Here is a 27,458-nt window from a genome sequence, read left to right on the forward strand (position 1 = left end):
CAATAAAAGGCTGTGACTTACAGGTGTAGGATCTTAATTTGAGCCAGTTTGCTACAGAAGGAAAATAATCCTGCAGAAACAGGAAATGTGAATTATTATGTGGATTATAATGAATGGACATTTTTGCAGATTTATTATTATTTTTGTTAGGGCAAATCAAGTCTGACATTTCAAAGTGGAAATACACACTTTAGAAGCCTTTGTAACCGTGAAAAACACTACAAATTAGCATTTCCTTTGCAGGAAAATTCTCAGCAAATGAAAGAGTGATCAAATCAAGATCCTACATCTGTAGTTGCCTCTTCTAGCTCCCCTTCCTACAAAGACCGCTCATGATGATACTCAACATCCTTCAATGTGCTGGAGACTCCTGCCCAAATCCTCCCACTGCAAGTGAAGAAGTATTGAGCTATTTGGTGACCCTATGTAAGATTTGGTTTGGGGGTTCCCCACCTCGCAGGTAAAACATTTTAGTGGTCCCCCCTTGAAGGGCGGAGAGAATGTTTTTCGTTTTTAAGTTGATTTAGTGCAATTCTACACATTTTGCCATGGGGTGTAGAGAAAATGTTGTTGTTTTAAAGCACATTTTCTGCAATTCTACACATTTTGCCATGGTGCAGAGAGAGGAAATGTTGCAGTCTTAAAACTAATTTCATGCAATTCATTGTGCCATGAGGCGGACAGAACATTTAGCAGTTTTAAAGCTAATTTCCTGCAATTCCCCCCAAAAAATGCTATGGGGTGGAGAGAAAATGTTTCATGCAATTCTACACATTTTACCATGAATTATGCCATATTCATATGATATCTGTGTAAAAGTGATTAAACAAATCTATGTGGGCCACCTGGAGGTCAGGGCCATTGGTCAAGTGCCCTGCGTGCCTGGTCGATAATTCGACCATGATTACTACAAGTTTAGAAGCTGACTAGACTAATTTACCAATCTAAAAATGTTTTGCTGACATGGGCTAATTGAGTGACTGTCAGTGACTGACATAACAAGGGAAAAACTTCTGATGCACAACCAAATGTTGAAATTGCACCTTGTGTATTCTAGTACTCCAACTCGCAACAATAAGTTGAAACCTCAAGTGAGTTAGGTGTCCACCTAGCGGCCGGGGGCCCTAAGCGACCGCTTATGCCACTTATGCCCGGGGCCGGCCCTGTGTATTATACTGCCACCATAATAGAAAAAATCTAACAAACTCTGAAGCTGAGACAAACAACTAGAGCTCTCGGTCAACACCAGTGAGAATGGAGTTGGAGAATATGTTGGAGATAGCTTGGGACTACACAGGATAGACCCGTGTTAAGGATGTGAGGATATTACGGCTTCTCATAGGTCAGTCAAGTCAAACAACTGATTTCAACTGTGTGTACTTGAGTAAGTGTGAGATACACCTTCTGTCTGTCTACTATATGTACCAGGCTTGAGGTCAATTCGGAATTTCTGAATTTAATTCAATTCAAACCATTTATTTGGCCACTCCCCACAGGAAGCAGAATTTTAATTGAATTTGAATTAAAGGAAGTATAATTGAATTCATAGCAATTCAAACCAATTGAGACATGAAACATGAAAGTCTCATTCATTTGACAAATCTTTAATTGAAAGGATGAGCCACTTATTATTGCAAAGAATTCATCCTTGTGCAACTGGGTCCTGGACTTCCTGTCGGGCCGACCCCATGTGGTGAGGGTCGAAAACTACTCCTCCACAACACTGGTCATCAACATGGGGGTCCCCCAGGGGTGTGTGCTTAGCCCCCTCCTGTTCTCTCTGTTTACCGACGACTGCGTGGCCATGCACGACTTTAGCTCAGGGAAGAGGTTAGAGCCCTGGTGGAGTTGTGCCAGGACAATAACCTCTCCCTCAACGTCAACAAAACCATGAAACTGATCGTGGACTACAGGAGACAGAAATGTCAAGGGGAAGGGTCAAAAGCTTCAAGTTCCTCATGGTGCACTATCGCTGAGGACCGGAAATGGTCCCATCACATCGACACTGTGGTGAAGAAGGCACAACAACGCCTCTTCAATCTCAGGCAGATGAAGAAATTCAGCAAGGCCCCTAAGACCCTCAAAAACCTTTATAGATGCACCATTGAGAGCATTCTGTTGCATCACCACCTGGTATGGCAACTGCACCCTCCTCAACCACATGGCTCGTCAGTGGGTGGAGAGGTCAGCCCAACGCACCAACGGGGGCACGCTGCCTGCCTCCAGGATATTTGCAGCACTCAGTTTCAAAGGAAGGCCAAGAAGATTACTAAGCACTTCAGTCAGGCGGGCCACGGACTGTTCACTCTGCTACAGTCTGGAAGATGGTACAGGTGCATCAGAGCAGTGCCCAAGAGGCTTGGAAACAGCTTTTATCACCAGGCCATCAGACTGTTGAACAGCCATCACTAGCCGTCGACCTGCATGGTACTCTGTCCTGCACTTTTTTGCACACATACTCCCACACACACACACACACACACACTCACTCACACAAAACACACACACACCTCATACACACAGAGACTCCTGCACTCATATATACTCACACACACTCATACAAACACGCATACACACACATACAAACATCACAAAAGGTCTGAATAAACAAGGTATTTCAGTTTTTTATTTTTAATATATTTGCTAACATTTCTAAAAATCTGTTTTTGCTTTGTCATTATGGGTTATTGTGTATAGATTGATGTGGGAAAAAATATTACATCTATTTTAGAATAAGGCTGTAATTTAACAAAATGTGGAAAAAGGGAAGGAGTCGGAATACTTCCTGAATGCACTGTACATGGGACAGCAGCGTTGTCTGAGTCTTGAAAATGAGCTCAGGTGCATCCTATTTCCACTGATCATCTTTGAAATGTTTCTACAGTTGATTGGAGTCCACATGTGGAATATTCAGTTGATTGGACATGATTTGGAAAGGCACACACCTGTCTATATAAAGGTCCCACAGTTGACAGTGCATGTCAGAGCAAAAACCAAACCATGAGGTTGAAGGAATTGTCCGTAGAGCTCCGAGACAGGATTTTGTCAAGGCACAGATCTGGGGAAGGGTACCAAAACATGTCTGCAGCATTGTAGGTCCCCAAGAACATAGTGACCTCTATCATTCTTAAATGGAAGAAATTTGGAAACCAAGACACTTCCTAGAGCTGGCCGCACGGCCAAACTGAGCAATCGGGGGGGGAAGGGCCTTGCTCAGGGCAAGAACCTGATGGTCAGTCGGACAGAGTTCCAGAGTTCCTCTGTGGAGATGGGAGATCCTTCCAGAAGGACAACCATCTCTGCAGCACTCCACCAATCAGGCCTTTATGCTAGAGTGGTCAGACTGAAGCCACTCCTCAGTAAAAGGTACATGACAGCCCGCTTGAAGTTTGCCAAAAGGCACCTAAAGGACTCTCAGACCATGAGAAACAAGATTCTCTGCTCTGATGAAACCAAGATTGAACAATTTGGCCTGAATGCCAAGCTTCACACCTGGAGGAAACCTGGCACCATCCCTACGGTGGAGCATGGTGGTGGCAGCATCATGCTGTGGGGATATTTTTCAGCGGCAGGGACTGGGGACCTAGTCAGGATCGAGGGAAAGATGACTGGAGCAAAGTACAAAGAGATCCTTGATGAAAACCTGCTTCAGAGCACTCAAGACCTCAGACTGGGGCAAAGGTTCACCTTCCATCAGGACAACAACCCTAAGCACACAGCCAAAACAATGCAGGAGTGGCTTCGGGACAAGTCTCTGAATGTCCTTGAGTAGCCCAGCCAGAAACGGACTTGAACCTGATCGAACATCTCTGGAAAGACCTGAAATTAGCTGTGCAGCGAAGCTCCCCATCCAACCTGACAGAGCTTGAGAGGATCTGCAGAGAAGAATGGGAGAAACTCCCCAAATACTGGTATGCAAGCTTGTAGTGTCATACCCAAGAAGACTCAAGGCTGTAATCGCTGCCAAAGGTTCTTCAACAAAGTACTGAGCAAAGGGTCTGAATACTTATGTAAATGTGATATTTCAGTTGACATTTAGACAGAAGCAAAACAGTATTTTTCTTTGTCATGAGATGTTAGATAACGTTCCCTTCCATGCTGCAGTGTTTGATCTTATGCATTCTGGGAAATTCATTTTTTCAGACATTTAAAAAAAACATATTTTTAAGGGAATTATGAATTATTATAGACAACCCACAACATGATCTTAGAATATTTCCAAACAAGTGTATTTAAATGTTTCAACCTTTTGCTACATGTTATTGGTAACCATACATTATGTCAAAATAAACATTCTATGGTGATAAATGAGCCATTTGAATTTAATTGAATCTAATTAAATAAAATTATATTTCCTTTAATTCAATTCAAATTCTGCTTCATGTGGAGTGTGGCCAATTCAAATTAAATTCAAATTCAAGATTCTAATTGGAATTAGAGCCATTTGTAACACAATTCCAATTTGATCCCAACCCTGGTATGTACACTCTTAGGAAAAAGGGTTATAGGACAGCCGAAGAACAATTTAAGTTCTAGATAGCACCTTTTCTTCTAAGAGTGTACAGTGTATGTTAAACTACTGTGACCATTTCCCCTTGAATTGTAAATAACCTAAAGTGCTCAAGAACTCAAATCTCTGGTGATTGAACCCCTTAGAATCAATCCCCTTATGTGAAAATGTGATTCAAGAATCTGTGCATTTCTCCTCCTTTGCTTCAAACACGCACAATGTTACACTGGCCTTTATTTTGAAAAGGAGAAAAAGAGCAAAACCTAGAGGGAATCCAGCCCAGACTGGCTGGCACATATCCGAGGGTGTTAACAGGTAAAGGTAATTTCTGTGTGTAGCAGACAGACACCTGAGTTCACCTGGGGTTCAGAGAGAGGTCAGGGAACCTGTGCTGTTTTGACACATTATCTCCCTGTAGAGGGCTTCGTTAGCACAGGAATTAACATCCCACTTGTATTTATTTTTCAGGTCTCACAGCTACTTCAGATTCTCAGGAGAGTATCAAGATAAAAGATGCAAGAGTGGAGCTCATGTACAGTGGTTTTCAAAGGTACTGGATATGCACATATTGTTAAAAGTGTTAACGTTTGCATAGAAATAAAAAAAGGACAATTATAAATTGTGATACTTACAAGTATTACACTTTTTAGGATAAAAAATAAACTAATTTCACTGAAAAGTCGTTATATGTTGATACATACTGTTGAATATGGTAAGTGAAACCTTGTTCTATAGGTGCAAGTAGCGTGGTCACATGAATGGCAAGAATCTGGGGTACAATACAAACAGTTTAATTGTGTAATTAACAATAAAGAACCACTCCTAGTTAGACAATTTCTGCATAAAGAAACCGAGAAACACTTATAAAACAGTCAGTTGTAACAAAATAACTGATGTTCTCATTGAAATAAACTCATAAAAAAGAAAAAAAAATGTATACAGGATATTTATACAGGAATAGCTTGAATTGGATTGTTAACCAAAGGAAGACACATTGCAGACATCAATATTCACACAGATTGCATATGTTTTTCTCTCTAAGGTGTTCTATAGGTTAGTAATTTACCTATGCTTATTTGCATGATAGTAAAAATTGCATACAACATTAATTGTGAAGCTTGTAGCATGAGTTGCTTGACATACAGCACTTTTATAGGCAACCTTTAAAGCACATCTTCCATTTAAAACGTTAAGACACTTTTTGTTTTTACTGCCCATCAAAATGACATTTATAAATAGAAAAGGATCAGTGAAATAAAAAAAGCGCTATGTAATAAACTTTCCCCAAAAAGTAATTACATCAGAAACACTGCATGAACTGCAAATAAATAATGTAGAAGACAACAAAAAACAGAGTTTGTGATTCACATTTTTAAACTGTGTGGCTGATTCAAAAAGTTACAGTGACAAAGGTTTTGCAAAATAATCTAATCGGCAGTGCCATATAGTACAAGGCATTTATTGGCATAGTTTCTTTAAGACTGTATTTTTTTTTACAGTTAATATAATGTCTATATATATATTTATATTTCTTCCTAACAAATAATATGTAACGATTGAGCTATTCTCGGCGACGCACTTGGGGTGCGTTTTGGGTTCCAGAGTTTGAGTGATCCGTAATCACCGTCATGTTTTTCGCTTTTTCAAAGAATAACTAATTTGCCAGCAGGCTTCCAGACTTAGTACCTCATCATTAAGGCCTTGTCATCCACTTGTTCCTCGATTTCATATGCATTTGAAAAAATCCAGTTGACACCACATACGTAAACACCTATCAAAGTCCTATCAAACTCCATGGGGGCTTTTTATTATAATATCAGTAGCTCAAAAAGAAAGGAAATCAGTGTAAAACAACAGACATTAAGTGCAGTCAGCAAATATCCACGGCAACATACTTTGAATAATTTTTTGTGCAGGTTATTTAAATGATGCATCAGTCTTTACAGTGAATAATACAAGTTTTACAAAATCAGAAAAAGCAATACTTATTCGTATTACTGTAGTCTGTGGAAATGGAGCGGTTTCCAGCGTGAGAATGCTAGCGTTGCGTAGCCTTTCAGTCTGCATTGATATATAAACGCTAATCGTACGCATAGAGTCCAGACTCTGTATTGATAAAAACACTACTCTTTTCTCTCGCAGCGTCCGCACTGCGCTAGCCAGACCATTACCCTTTAGCATTGCATTCAGTCTCTGTGTGTATAGCAACACTACTCTTTCAGCACAGTGTTCAGACTGGGGGCTGCTCTCTCTACTCCTTGGCCTCGTGGTCAGATTCTGAGAGGGCCTCGGCGCGGGCCAGGTGCTCCTCGATCTTGATGGAGAAGATGGTGCTGTTGGTCTGTGTATTCTCTTCCAGCTCCTTCAGCAGCTCGGCGCTGCCCTCCCTGAATTCCGACAGTTCCTCCTCAAAGGCCGGGCTGCTGCTACTGCTGTTGCTGGGTTCCTTGGGCGGCTTGGCCAGGTGGTTGACGTAGAAGCGCTGGTTCTGGAAGAACTTGATGATGGTGAGCTTGGGTAGGTCCAGCTGGGCCGATAGGGTGTGGATGGCCTCCTCGTCTGGGTACATCCCCACGTCCTGAATGAAGCTCTGCAGAATGCCTAGGGCCTCGTGGGAGATCTTGCCCCCGCCGGAGCGAGCCTTGGTGCCCCCGCCGCCGCGGCCCTCGTCCTCTGTCTCTGCCGGGGAAGCGGTGGAGGGCTGGCGAGGGGGCAGCCGGGGGCCCATGGGTGGTTGCTGCTGCTGCTGTTGCATGGGCTGCTGGGACAGTGGAGGCTGGGAGGGGTGCTGGAGGGACATGGGGGGCTGGTGCTGCTGCTGTGGCGGTTGATGGGTCTGAGACTGTAGTGGGAAAGGGGGGGACGACAAGAGACAGGATGTTATCAGTGAACACTTATCGGCGACTTAATAACGCCTTTCATTCAAATCAATTGAGTTGTGTAGAAAAATGGGCCCACTGTGCACAGAACAGGCGCTCCACTGGAGGAATTTCCATGTAATATCTTATTGAATGTAATCAGTCCTTGAGATTTTTTTTCATGCGGAAATTGTCTTTCATTGTGGGGTAGAGGCACCAGTACTCACATACAAACCTGCACGCGCACACACACATGACACACACGCATGCAAACACGTACAAAGACACTGAGACGCCGAGAATTCACACGGAAACTTTCCGTTCTGGTTGGTACTGTCGAGCTTATCAGGCCCCCTTCAAAATATATTGCCAGACCACGATAAACAAACTCAATGTGTGTACAATTCAAAACGCGATCGCCGCCGATTGCCATGGGTGTGAGAATGCTAACGATGGCTTTGCTTTGCCGTCAGTATCCCGCTAGTGTAAACACATGACACATTACTCCTAAAATGTCTCATTGTTAGCGTGGAGAGAGGGTTGAGTGGGCAACTCGTGCTTTCTATTGAACACACAACAGTTTTTTTCCCCTGAGTCAGACTCACTCCAATTGGAGTTTGGTAATGAAGTTTAGATAACACAGCACTTTACAGATAGCTTACCGGCCAGCTGCACATATTCACACCAAAGATCCCATTTTACACAAGAACACACACATATAGGGAGCTTTAATAAGGGAAGCTTCTCTCCACGTCTGTGAATCACTGCTTTGCAACAGGTCTCTCCTGAGAACAAGCTTTTTAATAAATAGACTGACCTGTGTTGACAGAGGTTCAACGCCAACACCAATAAGCACTATGAATTGCAAGTGTCAGTAGTTCCTCTATGCATTACAGTACTGAGACATTTTACTGGAAGCCAAAACATTTCTATTTCATTAGCGGTTAACTTTTCTGCGAAGTATCCCAAATTGGTCATTTCTTTTCACTTTTTTAATCTGATATTAGGCTCGATGAGAGAAATCTGATTCTGGTATTTCTACACTGGTGCTTTTATATGTTTCTGGCTAACAAAATAACTGATCAGCCATTCAGTATTTATGTTAACAATTCACAATTTTAAAAGTTTAAAGTGGGTCTCAGGTTTTTGTGTTCATTTGCAAGCTGCCTTTTAAAAATAAAACTTAGATAAGTTAAAAATAAGAGTAAATTTTAAAAGTATTTCATCAAAAACACAAACTTTGACTATTACTATGTTTGTGATTAATAGAGATAATTTGTAGAAATGTCCCCTTACTGCTGGTTATTACGAACACCAGATAATTACAATGTAAAACTAAGGGATAATACTGGTTGCTTATTTGAAATCACAACAGAAATGAAAGAATACAAATTCTCTCTCTCACCTGTAGTGGATCTGTGTGGGACATATACATCAGAGTTGGGTTCTGTGGGTACAGACATCAGAGTTGGTGTCTGTGCTTGTGTGTGTATCTCCTCTCATCTCCAATGGATGTGTATGCGTGTCCACTGCACATAGGTACGTGTGTGTATGTGTGTATGTACATGTCTATGTGTATTATGCGCTTGTGTGTGTGCATGTATGTATTAATGTGCACGTCTTTGCCTCCTCACCTGCATGGGGTCAGTGGACATGTGCATTGTGTGCGGGCATGTATGTATTAATGTGCACGTCATTGCCTCCTCACCTGCATGGGGTCAGTGGACATGTGCATTGTGTGTGTGCATGTATGTATTAATGTGCACGTCTTTGCCTCCTCACCTGCATGGGGTCAGTGGACATGTGCATTGTGTGCGGGCATGTATGTATTAATGTGCACGTCTTTGCCTCCTCACCTGCATGGGGTCAGTGGACATGTGCATTGTGTGCGGGGGCCGGTCGGCGTGGTGCTGCTGCTGGCCGGCCGTGCTCTCCTGTTCGTAGATGGCGTCACGCTCCGCCTGGGCCAAGCTCAGGAAGCGGCGGATCATGGACAGGTTCTCCCAAAGCGTACGGTTCTCCGGGCTGGGGTCCTCCTTCCAGCGCAGAAGCTCACACAGCCAGCCCTTTACCGAAAGGAAACGAGAGAGAGGTTTAGCCTAACCCTCCACTTTAACTGCTGTACTCACACAGAAAGAAACCCTAACCAGGGGCGGAGAGTATACCCTTAGCTATACATTTTAGCCCATTCCTGTAACATGCCAATATAATACAATTCAAAAAGCAGCAAAAGAACACATTATGGGACCATTAGGTATGACAACATACACATGTATGTAGTATTCATTCTATGTAGCACAAAATGAAGGACACATTTAACAGTTTACAGGAAACATTATACTCTAGCCCAGCAGAGGGCCATGAGAGATGGGACTGTGGGCCATAGAGGACTGTAGCTACACAATATTAATTTACACAGAGCATGTATCTGAGAAGCCCCAGTCAAAGGAAGCTTGTGTGTGTGACTGTGTGGGTGCAGCTGAGCGGTACAGTACGGTAGAGACCGAGCCCATCTATGGAGCTCTGTAATGAGGTCCTGTGACTCAGTTATACAGCACTGGATGTGGAGGGAACTCAACTGGGCCGTGTGAGGGCAGGGCAGGGGGGTGATCACCATGACAGAACTGAAGCAGAGGGTGAGAAAAAATTGTGTGAGATGAAGAGTAGAGAACGAGGGAGCCAGCGAGAGAGAGAGAGAGAGAGAGAGAGAGAGAGAGAGAGAGAGAGAGAGAGAGAGAGAGAGAGAGAGAGAGAGGGAGAGAGAGAGAGAGAGAGGGAGGGAGAAAGAGACACAGAGAGAATGGAAGGAAGAGAAACAGACAGAAAAATAGGGAATTTTAAATGACCGTGGCTAAAAGAGAGATGTAACGGGCAGAAGGGAGGGAAGGAGGGAAAGCAGCTTCATTGAGGGAGGGCGAGAATGTGAGTGTGTGTGAGAGAGAGAGAAAGAGAGCGAGGGAGGGGAGAGGGAGTTAAAGAGGAGAGAAGGGAGAGCGATGAAGCTGTTCAGCCGGTAGTCTGTCCTGGCAGCGTGACAGAGCAGTACTGTAATCTCCCAGCCAGTGTGCGGCAGCACCTTTCATTTCCACAGGATTACACTGCGCTGGTCACACACACACACACACACACACACACACACACACACACACACACACACACACACACACACACACACACACACACACACACACACACACACACACACACACACACACACACACACACACACACACACAGGGGCAGAGCCACGCCACCACACTGCATGCAAGAGATAACTCAGCATTTCTGTTGTCCCCTGTTCCAACTCCTCCCCTAAGCCACATCAAACCCAGGAGGGTTTTGGAGAAAGCCGGGAGCAAGGGAGGGAGAGAGAGAGAGAAAGAGAGAGGGGGACAGAACAAGGAAGAGAGAGAGAGAGAGAGAGAGAGAGAGAGAGAGAGAGAGAGAGAGAGAGAGAGAGAGAGAGAGAGAGAGCAAGAAAGACAGGGAGAGAGAGTGTGAGAGAAAGAAGGACATGGAGAGAAAGAGAGAGTGAAAGAGAGAGTGAAAGAGAGAGAGAAAGAGAGAGAAAAAGAGAGAGAGAGGGGTAGAAAGACCTAAAGACTGCGTGTCCACCTTGTTCTTCTGCCACGTTTATTGTTGCCTTTTTTAATTTGAATGCAGAGGGATTTGGACCGCGTTACCACTTTGATGTCTGTTGGTTTCGGCTGATTCGGTATTGAGGAACACCGCTCTTTTCACCCCTACATGCCTCCCTGCCTCTTCCTAGCTAGAACTGAACCACACTACCAAGGCCGCGATGAAGTAATCCAACTCAAACACTCCCCAAACCAGCAGGATTAAACCCAATGTACTAAAGTCAGTCAAACAAAGGCCAACATGAACCCCCATAGTAATTCTGGGAAGTCCTCACATAAATGAACTAGCTAGTTCAAAATAACTACAGTAAAAACAAGAGGTAAAGTCTTAATATGTTGTCACTATGCTATTCATATTTTGCTGAAAGCTCGTTGATAGAATGTTGTACGACTAAAGTAAAGGAAGTTTGGCGCAGAGAAGTTTAACATTTACGCAAAAACTGATAAAATTATCACAAAAGTGTAGCTAATGTCAAAATGGCAGCTTCCCTCAGTCGTCCCCACACAAGTGGGCAGTCAGCGTTTTCCCTGGTTTGTCTAATTGCATTGCTTCCACAGGCCTGGCAGAAGCATTGAGGGAAGAAAGAGAGGTGTGAGAGCTGGTCAGAGGAGGTGGCACTTGGCTCTCTTGCCAGCAAACTCAGGGGGGAAAAAACTTGGTTTAGGTAAAAAAAAACGTGATGTGAAAACTTCATTTGGAGTGAGAATTTCTGTCTAATAACCACAATGACAATGTGACATGGTGGAAAAATCCAAAATGGTGTTCCAGCTTACTATCATATCTATGACTTAACCATTGTTTCAACTTCTATTTGAAATTGTGCAGACTTTCGAAGCTTTAGATAGACTTTGCAGAAATGTATAAGCAGCATCAATTGGTGTAATAGTTATTAGGTTGGCAGCACAATGCATGTTGTGTTACTGTGTTGAAACAGGCACTTACAATAAGAACCAAACATCTCTGTTGCTCTGTGTACTACGTCCATATTGTTCATTTCCCCCCTAACAACACTGTTTGAATACGCTGTACTTACACTGCTCACCAATTCTGAACTACCTCGAACTCTCTCAGAGTTAGTGAAGAGCTCTCTATAAATAAAAATGTATTATTCATAATGATTAGCATGGAGAATGGAGAGGTGAGGAGAGTGACCACCCTGCCTGTTTTTTCGTCCAATCTGACCGTCAGCACACGGGCTGAGGGGGTCAAGAGGTGCAGAATGACAGAGTAATATACTCATCAGCAGCAGGCCTCACGCAGCCCAGCAGAGCTCCCATTGTTTAGCACAGTATAAATAGCAACTGGGCATTCTTAATTATTTCGCTCCCAACACAATGCTGAATTCATGCGCAAGATTCACCCAACTACGCAGCGGCACACCGTACCATGTTTGTGTGTGTCTGTGGCAGCCACAAGTTGCCAATGAGAGCATAGGCCTGCTCTGTCAGGGAACAGCCCGGTATTCACGCCCATCCCTCTTCCCTTCACCTCCCTCCCTTCTCCCTTCACCTCCCTCCCTTCTCCCTCCACAACATGGACGCACACTACTGCATCAATAAACAACACTCTGCTGTGAAACCCTGCATGGAAAAAAGAGAGATGGAGAGAGAGATAGAAATAGAGAGATGAGAGAGAGAGATAGAGAGAGGCCTACCTCCACAGTCACACGGCAGGGCCAACACCTATCTCTAATCTCATTTGGTCATTATGAGCCCCATCAGTCCACCACCGAAAAATAAGCCGGCAGATGTCCATCAACTGTGATTCTCTTTTTGTTAGGTGGGGTGGGGGGTGGGGGGATTATAACACAATCAAATTGAATATGGTGCTTTATACAATAATTGTCTACACTGAAACAAAAGCACATTTGACCTTGTAGAAGCAAAACATCTGTTACAGTTGGGAGAAAAAGATTGCGATCCATTGTTGTGGCTGGACTTGAGGAACTTGTCAGAGGAGGGATTGAGAGCTGCAGAGAGCCAGCCAGACTCACATCTCTGTCCGAGAGGGAGAGAGAAATAAAAAGTAGGAGAGACAAAGCATTATTGTCTTTCCCTCCTTAAACCTGGCATAGGGCCCAGCTCCACTAGCAGACAATGCTATGCAGATAAATGCAGCTGATAACACGGTATGTTCAAACCTGTTTCTCCTCTGCAAGAGCATCACCTTAGAGCGCGTTCACCCCACACAGTTACCATCACTCGGTTGTAAATACGGCACCATGCCCATCTGTTGACGGGAAATACCAACCTGCTTGATGTTCAGCATATGAGAATCTCCCGCAACAATAAGCAAAACATTTCTGTGGAAAACGGACCCAATGTTTTGTGTGTGTGAGGAAATCTTAATATGCAAATAAGGCAGGTCCGAGCGCCTATTCAAATAGTCTTGGCGTGGAGAGAGGAGAGGGGGGGAACAAGGGGGAAATGGGGTCGAGGCCCTTAATTGAACTCAACCATTCTTCCCCGGGGGAACTGGAGGTCTAGCTACCATGTGGCCATCCTGAAAAATCCTACACTCTTAGCATGCATTCACAGTGCTGACTAGAGTTGGGATTCCTTCTACCCGTCTCACTCATTCCGTAATAAAACAATGAGTAAAGATTTTGAAGCACTTAAAAGTAGAGTAAGTAGTACAAATACGTCAAATAAAATAAAATGGTATTTGTCACATTGGCCGAGTTAAAAAATAATAATAAAATAAAATAGTAGCACAAGGAATAAAATAAAATACACAAGAATGGAGCTATATACAGGAAGTAGCAGTACCAGATCAATGTGCAGAGGTACTAGGCATTTGAGGTAGATATGTACATGAAGGCAGGGTAAAGTGACTCGGCATCAGGATAGATAATAATAAGAGTAAAATAAAGAACAGCAGCACCATATGATGAGTATAAAAGTGTGTGTGTGTGTAATGTGTATGTATGTGTGTTTGTGTTGTGTCGGTATGCGTCTATTTGTTATGTGTGTGTGTGTATTTATTGTATGTTGAATGTCCGTGGTTTTTTGTGTGGGAGTGTCAATGTAGAGTGTCAGTGCAAGATAGAGTCAGTGCAGATACTTCAAGTACCATTCATTGACTATTTAGCAGTCTTGCTATTTAGCAGTCTTCGGATTGGGGGTAGAAGCTGTCTCGGAGCCTGTTTGCCGGACGGTCTATGGCTTCGGTGGCTGGAGTCTTCGGACGTTTTTCGAGCATTCCTCTGACACCGCCTGATACAGAGGTCATGGATTTCAGGGAGCTCGGACCCAGTGATGAACTGGGCTGTCCGCACCAGCCTCTGTAGGGCTTAGCGGTCAAGGGCGGTGCATTTGCCATACCAGGCGGTGATGCAGCCAGTCGGTGATCAGGTCTTCCACCGTCGTATTGTCAGAAACCTTGATGATGGTGTTGGAGTCATGCGTGGCCATGCAGTCATGGGTGAACAGGGAGTACAGGACTAAGCACGTACACCTGAGGGTCCTCAGTGTTGAGGGTCAGCGTGGCAGAGGTGTTGTTGCCTACCCTCATCATCTGGTGCCAGCCCGTCAGGAAGTCCAAGATCCAGTTGCAGAGGGAGGAGTTCAGTCCCAGGGGGTATGTGAATTGGAGTGGGTGTAGGGTGTCTGGGATGATGGTGTTGATGTGTGTCATGACCAGCCATTCAAAGCACTTCATAACTACAGATGTGAGTGCGACAGGACGATCGTCATTTAGGCAGGGTACCTTGGAGCTCTTGGGAAAAGGGACAATGGTGGTCAGCTTGAAACATGTTGGGTTTACAGACTGGGACAAGGAGAGATTAAAATTGTCAGTGAAAACACTTGCCAGCTGGTCTGCGCGTACTTTGTGAATGTGCCCTGGTATTCTGTCTGCCCCGGAGGCCTTGTGACTGTTAACCTGTTTAAACGTTTTTCTCACATAGGCCACGGCGAGCGAGATTACACAGTCATCTGGAAAAACAGCAACTTTCACGCAAGGCACAGTGTTATATTCCTCGAAGCGAGCATAAAAGGCATTTAGTTTGTTTGGGAGTTCTGCATCGCTGGGCAACTCATGGCTGCGTTTCCTTTTGCAATCCATTATCGTCTGCAAGCCCTGCCACACACAACGAGCGTCGGAACTGGTGTAATAGGATTCCACCTTCCTCCTATATTGTCCTTTTGCATGTTTGATGTCTCGTCGGAGGTCGTAGCGGGCTTTCTTGTGTCCATGTCAGTGTCCCATTTCTTGAAAGCGGTAACTCTGGCCCAGTAGGCAATACAGTTGAAGTCAGAAGTTTATATACACCTTAGCCAAATACATTTAAACTCAGTTTTTCACAATTCCTGACATTTAATCAGAGTAAAAATGCCCTGTCTTAGGTCAGTTAGGATCACCACTTTATTTTAAGAATGTGAAATGTCAGAATAATAGTAGAGAGAATTATTTATTTCAGCTTTTATTTCTTTCATCACATTCCCAGTGAGTCAGAAGTTTACATACACTCAATTAGTATTTGGTAGCATAGCCTTTAAATTGTTTAACTTGGGTCAAACGTTTTGGGTACCCTTCCACAAGCTTCCCACAATAAGTTGGGTGAATTTTGGCCCATTCCTCCTGACAGAGCTGATGTAACTGAGTCAGGTTTGTAGGCCTCCTTGCTCGCACACGCTTTTTCAGTTCTGCCCACAAATCATCTCTAGGATTGAGGTCAGGGCTTTGTGATGGCCACTCCAAAACCTTGACTTTGTTGTCCTTAAGCCATTAAGCCATTTTGTCCATTTGGATGACCCATTTGCGACCAAGCTTTAACTTTCTGACTGATGTCTTGAGATGTTGCTTCAATTCATCCACATAATTTTCCCTACCTCATGATGCCATCTATTTTGTGAAGTGCACCAGTCCCTCCTGCAGCAAACCACCCCCACAACATGATGCTGCCACCCCCGTGCTTCACGGTTGGGATGGTGTTCTTCGGCTTGCAAGCCTCCTCCTTTTTCCTCCAAACATAACGATGGTCATTATGGCCAAAGAGTTCTATTTTTGTTTCATCAGATCAGAGGACATTTCTCCAAAAAGTACAACCTTTGTCCCCATGTGCAGTTGCAAACTGTAGTCTGGCTTTTTTATGGCGGTTTTGGAGCAGTGGCTTCTTCCTTGCTGAGCGGCCTTTCAGGTTATGTCGATATAGGACTCGTTTGACTGTGGATATAGATACTTTAGTACCTGTTTCCTCCAGCATCTTCACAGGGTCCTTTGCTGTTGTTCTGGGATTGATTTGCACTTTTTGCACCAAAGTACCTTCATCTCTAGGAGACAGAACGCGTCTCCTTCCTGAGTGGTATGATGGCTGTGTGGTCTCATGGTGTTTATACTTGCGTAATATTGTTTGTACAGATGAACGTGGTAGCTTCAGGCGTTTGGAAATTGCTCCCAAGGATGAACCAGACTTGTGGAGGTCTACAATTATTTTGCTGATTTATTTAGATTTTCCCATGATGTCACGCAAAGAGGCACTGAGTTTGAAGGTAGGCCTTGAAATACATCCACAGGTACACCTCCAATTGACTCAAATTATGTCAGTTAGCCTATCAGAAGCTTCTAAAGCCATGACATCATTTTTTTTAAATTTTCCAAGCTGTTTAAAGGCACAGTCAACTTAGTGTATGTAAACTTCTGACCCACTGGAATTGTGATACAGTGAATAATAAGTGAAACAATCTGTCTGTAAACAATTGTTGGAAAAATTATTTGTGTCATGCACAAAGTAGATGTCCTAACCGACTTGCCAAAACTATAGTGTTAACAAGAAATTTGTGGAGTGGTTGAAAAATGAGTTTTAATGACTCCAACCTGAGTGTATGTAAACTTCTGACTTCAACTATACATGTTTTTTGGTTTGGATATGTTCTTATAGTAACTGTGGGGAAGACATCGTCTTCAGTGCTAAAGTTTTCAGTTTTTCCAAATTTTGTTATGTTACAGCCTTATTCTAAAATTGATTAAATAAAAAAAATCAAGGGATCTGAGTACTTTCCGAATGCACTGTATGCACTTATTGATGAAGCCTGTGACTCTTGTGGTAAACTCCTCAACGTAAGTATACAGCTATTGTTTTGCATGTTTTGCAATTGTTTTCAGGATTCACCTTAAGTCAATGGTAACACAAGTAGAGTGAACCGTGAAAGAGCTCATGCAGATGTCTATGTGCAGCATTACATTATTTCCACCTGGTAGAGCTCAGCTCCTGGGCTTTACTCACTGATCCTGCAGGGGATTGTTCTGCGCATGGTAATACATGGTAATACTCTTGACTGTTCATAACTCAACCATCTGACTCCCTGCAATAGAACTCATTGGACTGGGGCCTGACCGTCCACGAGCATTTGTGCTATAGAATGAATCTATCAATTAACACGCTTTAGAAACAAGGAATGAAAAGTGATGATTTGTGTTGAAGGATTTGTACACAAAACAATCCAGTCAAATTGTGAATCCTTAGTAGGAAATATATTGCTCAACAGAATATAATGTCACCTGCAATTTCAATCCCTTATTTTGGACATTTATACAGAGTTTAACCTGTAGCTACATAAAAACATGCATTAATGTCTTGTCAAAGTGGAATTCCTTCGAATCGGTTGCCAGATTGGTTACCTAACCCCGTTGCAGGAATGTCAACAGTAGAGTATGCATACATACCCACATCTGCTCAATCTGAAACAAACAAGGAAACCTGTTTCCCTGCATTCATTTTCAAATTGCAACATGGGAAGTCTTGACCGACACATTTCAGACCCGCAGTGGAAGATACATGATGTCAAAGACACCAGCTGGGAAACGTGATATCAGCGTTTACTGAGTGAAAGGTCATGCCCTCTCGCATCACAATGCGCCAGTTGTCAACAATAGCAGACTGGAACATCTACATTGCACATATGCTGCGGAGTGAAAGCATGATTGTGCAGGAAACGTTCTCTTTCTCAGCATTTACTCTCAGAACAATGGCAATCGGTTCATCGTCACAGATTGCCACAGTTGCAGTATGAATTCCTAAAACGGGAACACTTAGAACTGGGACAGAACGACCAGAGCAGGTCAATGAAATGTCACAATCCTGAAATACAGAACATGACACATCTGTGCTCTGCTCTGCCACGCTACAAAATGACAAAACAAATCACTATGTTGTATGCCCGGGTCTCTCTGTCTCTCTGTTGTATGCTCTCTGTCAAACATTAGGAGGCATGTTCAGTTGACTGTAGAAAAAAATCAATCAAGATATTCTGGTTTTGATAACTATTAAACACACAGAGAGAGAGAGAGAGAGAGAGAGAGAGAGAGAGAGAGAGAGAGAGAGAGAGAGAGAGAGAGAGAGAGAGAGAGAGAGAGAGTACAGTAAAATCTCTTCAACATTATAGTATCCCTCTGTTTACATCTTCTATGGAGTCTACAACAGTATTGAGGCAGCTACAGAAACAGGAGAACAAGTAAGAGAGTGAATGAATGCACAAAGGACCACTAACTCACAAAAGAGGAAGAGAGAAGAAGGAAGTTTCAGAGCTAAACAGCATCTGAATTAGGAACACACCAATCACCTACGAGGAGTGTGATTCCATCAATTATAACCACTTGAGTGACATTTAATTCAAAGCTGGAGTTTAATTGCTAATATCAGAGCATAACTAAGCTGATAAATCATGGCTGATCTTAGTGAATTATGGATTAAAATAGCAGAAAACCTGCAAATTGTGTATGTCAGCTAACAGCTAACGCCATATCTGTAATTGGTCTACATGTTTGCTGTCAGATGGAAGGGACTGTTAAATTTGTTCAAATCTCCAAATAGGAACTTTGGTCAAAATCAAGGGTCTCAATTAATTATATGTATGAGATGTGAGGGACGTCTTAACCCTCTGTATGAAATGAGAACTGATGTGGAAAGTCATAGCTATACAGGATGAGAAGTCTACTTTGTGGAATCATGTGCGTAGTAAGAGAGAGGTGAGAGACAGGGTCTGAAGAGAAACAAGTAGAAGGAGAGAGAGAGAGAGAGAGAGAGGGAGACAGAGAGAGAGTGAAAGAGAACGAGAGCGAGAGATAGAGAAATAGAAAGCGGGAGCAAACAAGCATTCGAATAGGTCCTGTCTCCCCATTTAATTCCCCTCTCTCCCTCTCTCTCTCTTACTCTCTCTCCTCCTCTCTCTCTCTCTCTCTCGCTCTCTCACACACACACACACACACACACACACACACACACACACACACACACACACACACACACACACACACACACACACACACACACACACACACACACACACACACACACAGACTAACACATCCCTACACTGCATCTGCCGGAGCTTGTGGCTGTAGTTAAATTGAAATATTTCCCGGCGTGTGTCAGAAGCATGCAGAATGGTAATTATGACAGATCTGATTAGGCGGGCCGAGTCGGGCGGCTCCGGGCTGCAGGTGCGACCTTGTGCATTCCTGCGTGTGTAAATAAAATTAATTACAAGCGTGGGGGCGCGTGGCGCGTGACATCGGTGCGCACGGGGGGGACTCCCACAGGGGGCACCCTAATGGAATATTTTCCCCGAGTCTAATAATACAGTTGGTATTGACTTGAGGTAATTAGGGGGATCATTAAAGCGCTTTTCCCGGCGTATTTGCCTGCCTGATCAGATTAGCCAGAATGTGCCTCAGAACAAGCCCTGTGTGGTCTGTCAGAGGAGATAGTGGGAAAGGGCTGGAGCTGGAGCGAGGCTCTCCCCACACTGTTAGCCCGGCCTGGGAAGGAGAAGCAACGGGGGCGTGGAGGGTGAGAGCTAGCTCAGACTTGGGACAGCGGGGGGCAAATGTCGGGGAGTGGAATGTGGGGATGGAGGTAGGTACAGTAGGTGTGGTGGAGGGGGGCAAAAGGGCAGAGCGGAGGAGAGAAAGAGGGTGTGAGTGTGTGAATTAGATAGAGAGAAACACACAGTAGAGTAGTACAGTAGAGAGGTATGTGCATGCTCAGTGGGGGGGGGGGGGTTAGAGGTGGTTGATGAAATGAGAGGCAGTGGGTTAGATGCTGGTGGGGATTCTTCTGTCCATTAAACAATAAGAAAAATTCTAATTTTAGAGGGAGGAGGAGGAACTGCCTTTTGCGAGATAATTCATACACTAAATTAATTATTCAGACATCTGGGCCTCCGGTTCCAAAAATTGTCTCTTTAATATTATAGAGGATCTGCCACCGTTTCCCCGACAACCTAATAACCAAGCAACCGGATAAATACATTAATTAATTAATAAACAGTCATGGCCTTTCTTTCCCTTTTGGTGATGCTCTCTCGTTTCTAATCTGCCTCAGCTTCGCAGGGAGACAATCCGGAGTCTGTAAACAAACAATGGAGATATTATGTTGGCCGTTGCACCACAGAAACAGAAGTGAAACTTTGGGAGGTGATTTATAACTTCACTCTGGATCAGCCCTATAACAGCACCACAGTCATTTTATCCATGAAGGAAAAATACTCAAGTTATAAAACCCTCACATTTTTTATCTCTAGGTTCATGACTCATGGTGTAGGTGGTCATGCACAGTTTCTCCCTAGGCTCTTCCTGCTTCAGAAGATCAGATATTGTTCAATTCTGTCAAAGCAGTGAGTCTACGTTCCAAATGTCATCTCCCGTAACATCTGCCTCTTAGACTCAGCAGAGAGAGGAACCCAGGAGGGGTCTATGCAATGAGTATTAAGGAGGTGGTTGGGCCATATGAGTGGGATGGATGTACAGCGTTCAAGCTGTCCCAGTCAAAAACAACAACACAGATTCCACTAACCCAGGATATGAATCGTTTCAGAAATTATAGGCAGGGGGGGCAGGTCCAGTAATTCCACCACCACCCTCCTCCTCCCCTCTGTCTCTCTCCCTCTCTCCCTCTCTCCACCTTTCCACTCCAGACCAGCGAGGCACTCAGTGTCCCTCCCCCCACCCCCCTGGAGAGCTGCGTGCCAGGCGGGCGCAGGGTGACAGATGGCACACACCAGCCCCCCCCCCCCCTGCCATCCCTGCACCAACCCCCCCCTGGTGGCGCAGTGGCGGACCAGATCAGTGCCATTCTGTCTCATTAGAGCCTGGCTAATTAGCATAGCCTCTTCCAGGGGAGAGAGAGAGAACGAGGGACAGAGAGAGAGAGAAAGGGTGAGAGAGATAGGCACTTGGTGGTGGCGTTACTTTTTTGTATTCCACTGGTCACTCTGTGTGTGTGTGTTGGGGGGTATGAGAGCTAGCCCTGTGGCACAGGGGCTCCCGGATCGCTTGTTGTGTGACAGCAGGGACTCTGATACAGACAATCACAGCTCCCTCTCAGGATGTGTGTCAGGCAGTTTAGACACCAAAGCCATGTTAGGGGCTCCCCACGGCTAGCCTCCCACCGCTAGCCACCCATCGCTAGCTTCCACTCCTTTAGCAGTCAACAACATACAGCTAGCTAAACACCCTCTCTGTTAGCCTAGCCAATATGGATAGCCTCCATTTCACTAGCTTAAACAGATAGCTAGCTAGCTACCACCTCTACCGGTGCAGCTTTGTTAGCACTGACAAGGGCTCTCATCAAAATCTAGCATCCATCTTTTCGAACGCTATCACTAAAGGGGCGTCTCCTAATGCTAGCTGCGGATTCTGGCGGCATTGTCTCCTGTGGCTGGCTTCAAACCAATAGGCTACATCATCAACAAAGGCTACCTCAATACTATAGTTACCCTCTAACAACCTGCTCAAACTAGTATACAGTACATCTCCCACAGATGAATGTTGGCTCTACTTTGAATTTGATTAGAACGAAATTTGACAAAAAAATGAAATATGAAAGGTTATTGGATTCTATCTTAATGTAATGTATAGCTGTACAAATAAATCAAAATGGGCTGTAGTCTCAAGATATACTATAGGCTGCATGACTGAATTTGATGTCAACCAGCAGCGGAATGGAGATTTTCAATTGTATATACTCACTGCACCCAAAATGTTGAGGTTAAAAAGGTGATTGAAATGCTACTGTGAATATGAGAGAGAGACCTACCAGTTAAAGGCTGGCAGAAAGATAGGTCTGCTGTGGTTACAAGCCCTGAGAGGGGACGGGATGGCTGTGTTCCAAACCCCATCCCCCACGCAACACACCCATGCACACAACACACACACACACACACACACACACTGGAGTGTAAGCCAATCTCTAAACTCCTGCTTAGAGCTCTCACACTCAGGGGACCACCACTGCTACCACCCTCTCCCACTCCACAGCCCCCTGCTCCCCTTCTCAGATCTCCTCCCCTCTTCTCCGCACTTCTCCTTTCCCCTCCTCTCCTCGCTCTATCTATCTTTCACAGGGGCGGGGCTAGACGAGGCAAACGCACACACAGACACACACAATAGCTGCCTGAGCCAAGCTCTCCTGTCTTTCAACCCCCCAACATTCGCCAGCTCTTCCAGGGTGGTGGGCTGCATACATGCGAGCGTGCGACCACCGAGAATTCCTGCACTGTGCCGGGATGGCAGTGGGCAGAGGGGGTACGGCACACCAATCAGACACGCATGTGCCAGCCTCCATATCGAGACTGAGCCTCCCCCGCCCCCAAACCCCCGTTCCTCCTGCCAGTCTGCACACCAATGGATGGACCCATCCCCCAACACCATCCACCACCACCAGCTCCTCACTCCCTCGCCCTCCAACCCCAGCACCAGCAGTCCCCACTGTGCTAAAGTGCAGAGCCTGGGCCTGGGTCTCTGGTTCTGAGTCTGGGCCTGGTGCGGAGTGGAGCCGCCACTGCCCCTGGTGGTGGTGTGGGCCAGGAGGGGCACCAGCTGCCCGGGGAGCGCCCATTACGAGATGGAGCCAGAGATAAGTGCTCTCCCAGGCCCCCTTTCACAGGCATAATTAGCACACTTCTTATCTGCTGCTCAATTCACATTCACACCCTCCGCCTCCATCGCCATGAATGGAGGAGTAGGGAGACAGGGAGGAGAGAGAGAAGAGAGAGAGAAGATAGAGAGAGGGAAGAGAGTGAGCGAGAGAGCGAGAGAGAGAGAGAGAGAGAGAGAGAGAGAGAGAGAGAGAGAGAGAGAGAGGGAGAGAGAGAGAGAGAGAGAGAGAGAGAGAGAGAGAGAGAGAGAGAGAGAGGGGGGAGAAACACAGTGGAAACCTGTTCACTCACAAACGATAATCTGAGAAGAGATATTTTTTCTCCCCCTCTTCTCTCTTCTCTTCCAAAAGTCTTTGAACTCCTGAACAAAAACAATGGTTTGTGCATCAAACTGCAATTTGGTAAAACAAAGATATCTGCCCCTATAATCATGCCAATCAGCGAGAAAAAAAAAAAACTCCACAGATATTTCCAGATAATTTGGCCCGTTTAATCTATTTTCTTTTTCTTCATCAAGTAACAATTGTGGAAACATTTTCAACTGTGCTCCACCAATATATCAAACCTTTAATAATAACGGCTTGCTCCGCATTTCTTTAATTCGTTTTAATAAGAGTTAAACTGATGGTAATTTTGCTCACACAAACCGGTATTCAACGAGTGGGTTGTTCCCTGGGCGAGATAACAGGCTTTAGCTGAGAGTCATTCAGAGCACAGCTAATATAAACAGGTTTGTTTTGTGTTAAAACACTGTCTGCTGTTCGCTAAACCCACAATAAAGGAGACATGTCATTATGGCGATAAATCAACAGTCGGAGAAGAGAGGAGAGTTGCACAATGTGGCGCTTCAGTTTTTGAACTGGTGAATGTCTGTTTTATATCGTGTTTTATTATTTTGTTTTCTAATGTTTCATCAACCACACTGGAAAGGAGTCAAAATGTCTCCACGACAAGTTCAGGCAGGAAATGAAAATATTATCTCTGTAAATATTGATGCATTATATTTCAAGCTGTATCATCCACAGAACTGTAACTAATAGTTTAATAACATACGTTCTCAATAATATAGCCTGAGACAGTCTTTTGTTCAACATTTTCTTTACATTTTTAGTGCCAATTTCTCCCAAAATGATACCAGTTTCTCTGTTAACCCTCTTCTACTGCGTGGCAAAGCGGAAAATAATACTTATTGCATGTGGTGTTGTTCTGCAGGTCTGTGTGTCTGTATCAAATTGTGCTCTTAGTGGTCTGTGGCCTAGAACTGTATGTTGTGTGTACAAAAATGGCATCCAGAGTCTAAGTCAATGTATGGATCTGTACCTGACTCTTGGAGGCGGCCACCTTGGCAAACAGAGCCTGGGACACCTTGGCCCTCTTCATCTCCTGCTGGATCTCGTCATATATGGAGGAGTTGATGTTGAGGATGCAGCTCTCCGTCTTGCCGTTCCACTCGCTGGGGAGCGGCGAGGCCTTCACCTGGGCAGGATAAGGAGTGTCAGCAAAAGGGTTGGAAAACAAGGTGATGCTGCCGTGTTTTCTGGATTCGGGGATCTGTCCAGATAGGTAAACGAAGGAAAGAGAACTAGGTTTAAAACATGGGAGACAATTTCACAATAAATGGTTTCATACAACTCATCATTTGTCTAATTAACTTCACTTAACAAATATAATATAACATATTGGTAACGCTTTATAATAACTTTTACGAATAAGCATTAATAAACAATTGATGAACTATTAATAAATACATTTTTATTAATTGAATTACTCATAAATAAGTATTTATAAACAAAAATCTAAATTTTAAAACTGTTATGAGCAAATCATGCTACAATATACATAAAATGCCACAACATACATTATTACGATAACCATGAATAGCAATGTTATTGATACAGTACAGTAACGGTGAAAGTGTTACAAAGAGATGGTTCATTGTTGTGTTTGCTTACAGGAGAGATGCCCACAGGGATTCTGGGGTTCCAGTCCTCAGGTCTGACGTTGTTACAGTCTTCTCTCCTGGGCTGCTGGGGAAACAGAGACATGTTTGTTTAGTCCCACCCTTAGAAAGGGGATTTAACAACACACGAACACACATTAGCACAGACAAACGTGCACGCACGCACGCACACACACACACACACACACACACACACACACACACACACACACACACACACACACACACACACACACACACACACACACACACACACACACACACACACACACACACACACACATACATACACACACACACACACAAAACAAAAAATTGTTAGGCTGTATCAACACAAAGGTAGTATAGTTCATGTGCAATGACAACTTTAGTACACTGCAGTCTCATTGATGAAGCTAAACTGATCAGAAATCAGATTGCAGAGAGATACATGGAATTGAATCAACATCATTCCGGAAGAAAACCCTTTTAACACTTGTGTGAATACTGCATTTTTTATTTTTTTATTTACGTGTAGGCAATAATTAAATTACTCAAGTATTAATCTTATCAGTTACAAACTTGCCCAAAACAATCTGTAAAAATCGCAAATAAATGTTTAATGCATATGTCTAGACATCTAACAGGGGAGCCATTTTGGTGGTTATGAAAAGATAATGGACCCCAAATTTGTGGTAAACTGGAATGTTTTAAGATTCCTGGGCATCTTTTTAACCATTTATGACTCAGTAGGTGAGGGGTGTCCGTGTGTGTACTGACTACCAACAATTTCCTCAGTAGCTCTAATTGTTAAGCCTGGGACATGCAGAGACTGGTGAGGGCACTGAAGCCACCCATGGGCACATGAGAAACATACCTCCGCATCATTTTTTAGGAGGCCTATAAAAGCCTCCCTGTCTGCTCAATTGCTACCCTGACTGATTTATGTGGCTAAATCTCCCAACGCATTACTTTATACTTTATAGGAGCTGTCAGTGGGAGTCTGGCATATGTCCAGGCCAAGGCATACTATGATACAGTAGGACTCAGTCATAGGTGAAGGGAAGAATAGAAAAATGCATATTAGGGCTAATGATTATATGCTACTATGACGTTTCATGTTCAGCAAGAAGTAAATAACTGTATAATAAATGGTATGAATTTAGATGTAACCTATCGAGTATAATCCGGTTATAAAGCAGCGAAAAGGTCTGTGTATCCTGTACTGCCCCGTAAAATTATGCATTTAGTATACAAGCCCACCTCTACAACTATAAAAACTGAAATCCCAGCCCTGGAATTTGACTAACACAATTATTCAATCTAGAAAGTTGTGTGCACCTCCTGATCCACACGTTTGAAATGGACGACACTGAAGTAAAGAATTAGGGCCTGAACAGAGGTATGTCTGATAGCAGAAACATGGTTGAGTCTGGTCAATGTGTCGTTGTACGAGGAACAGCTCTCTCTCGCTCACTCTCTCGCTTTCTCTCTCTCTCTCACTCTGTCTCCCTCTCTGTGTCTGTCTCTCTCTCTTCCTCTCTCTATTGGCTTTCTCTCCCTTTTTCCATGTCCAGCTTTCACAGCCAACTGACTGTTGAGGAAGACCTGTGACTGCAAAGTGGCCTTTTCCTAGTTTAAAACCACTGGTTCAGAGTCTGATTCTTCCTTTTCCTTCCAGTTTTGTAAGGACGGCCACTGCGATCTGGCCATGCAGTCAAAGGGGCCTCCCTGTTTGGCCAATGGGTGGCACAGGGACATTCTCTCTCTCCCAAATAAAAGGCAGTCTTCAGTCCGAGGCTGAACAGAGGAGGCCTTTGTCTGGCCCTCTCCGCCCCAGACACACTTGACCGCACTCAAAATGTGCTTAAGTGGAAAAGTTGCCACATACCTGTCCAATAAAGGACTTTGATTGTGGGAGAGACAGTGGAGAGCTGGTGGTCAGGCAGTTGAATGAGGAAGTGACTGACTGACAGACTGGGGGAGATTCGCTCCTCCCCAGAACTTGTCGTCATTGAGTTGCTTCCTATTTTAAGAGTGGGGTGGGTAGTGGCACTTGCTGTACAACTTAAGGTCAAAATAAATGTGTTTGTGTGTGTGTGTGTGTGTGTGTGTGTGTGTGTGTGTGTGTGTGTGTGTGTGTGTGTGTGTGTGTGTGTGTGTGTGTGTGTGTGTGTGTGTGTGTGTGCACGCTGCTCTGTCTGTGTGCATGCTTGCCTGTTCGTTCCATACCTGCACTGGCCGGGTGGGCGGGGTGCTGATGAGTGGCGCAGGCCCCATGGCCGAGGCAGCCGTCAGGCTCCTTTCCCTCTCGTCCTGGTAGATACGGTCTCGCTCGGCCTCGGGCAGCTGCAGGAAGTTCTGCATGGCCCGCAGGTTGACCAGCAGAGACTGGCTGGCCGTCTTAGGATCCTCCTCTTTACGCAGGATCTCAGACAACAGGCCCTGGGAGGAAGAGTGGGAGAGGGAGGGAGAGAGAGAGAGAGGGAGAGAGAGGGAGAGGGAGAGGGAGAGGGAGAGGGAGATGCCCTATTTGTAAGCCCTGAGAAGACTCATACATTGACATCACTACAGGAACTTCATGTCCGTTGTCAACATTCGATTTCTACTAGTAAACTCTCCCAGACCCAGAG

At 44.4% G+C, this 27,458-nt stretch overlaps 1 protein-coding gene across 14 annotated transcripts in view; it reads right to left on the reverse strand.

The window, feature by feature from the left end:
* Positions 1-5,285: 5,285 nt before the first annotated feature.
* The window catches only part of LOC139573762 (DNA-binding protein SATB1-like), a 54,061-nt gene continuing 31,888 nt past the window's right edge, over positions 5,286-27,458 (reverse strand). For 5 of the 14 annotated variants that reach the window (XM_071397583.1, XM_071397582.1, XM_071397593.1 and 2 more), the window contains 6 exons: positions 27,043-27,270; positions 24,839-24,913; positions 24,207-24,437; positions 9,225-9,434; positions 8,774-8,815; positions 5,286-7,352 (listed from right to left, as the gene is read on the reverse strand). In XM_071397583.1, coding sequence (XP_071253684.1) covers positions 6,762-7,352; positions 8,774-8,815; positions 9,225-9,434; positions 24,207-24,437; positions 24,839-24,913; positions 27,043-27,270 — 1,377 coding nt within the window. In that variant the 3' untranslated portion in view covers positions 5,286-6,761. The remainder of the gene's footprint in view (positions 7,353-8,773; positions 8,816-9,224; positions 9,435-24,206; positions 24,438-24,838; positions 24,914-27,042; positions 27,271-27,458) is intronic. The other 9 variants (XM_071397586.1, XM_071397592.1, XM_071397590.1 and 6 more) reach the window with 5 other exon arrangements.

The sequence above is a fragment of the Salvelinus alpinus genome, chromosome 4, assembly GCF_045679555.1.
Source record: "Salvelinus alpinus chromosome 4, SLU_Salpinus.1, whole genome shotgun sequence".
In the NCBI taxonomy this organism is placed as follows: Eukaryota; Metazoa; Chordata; class Actinopteri; order Salmoniformes; family Salmonidae; genus Salvelinus; species Salvelinus alpinus.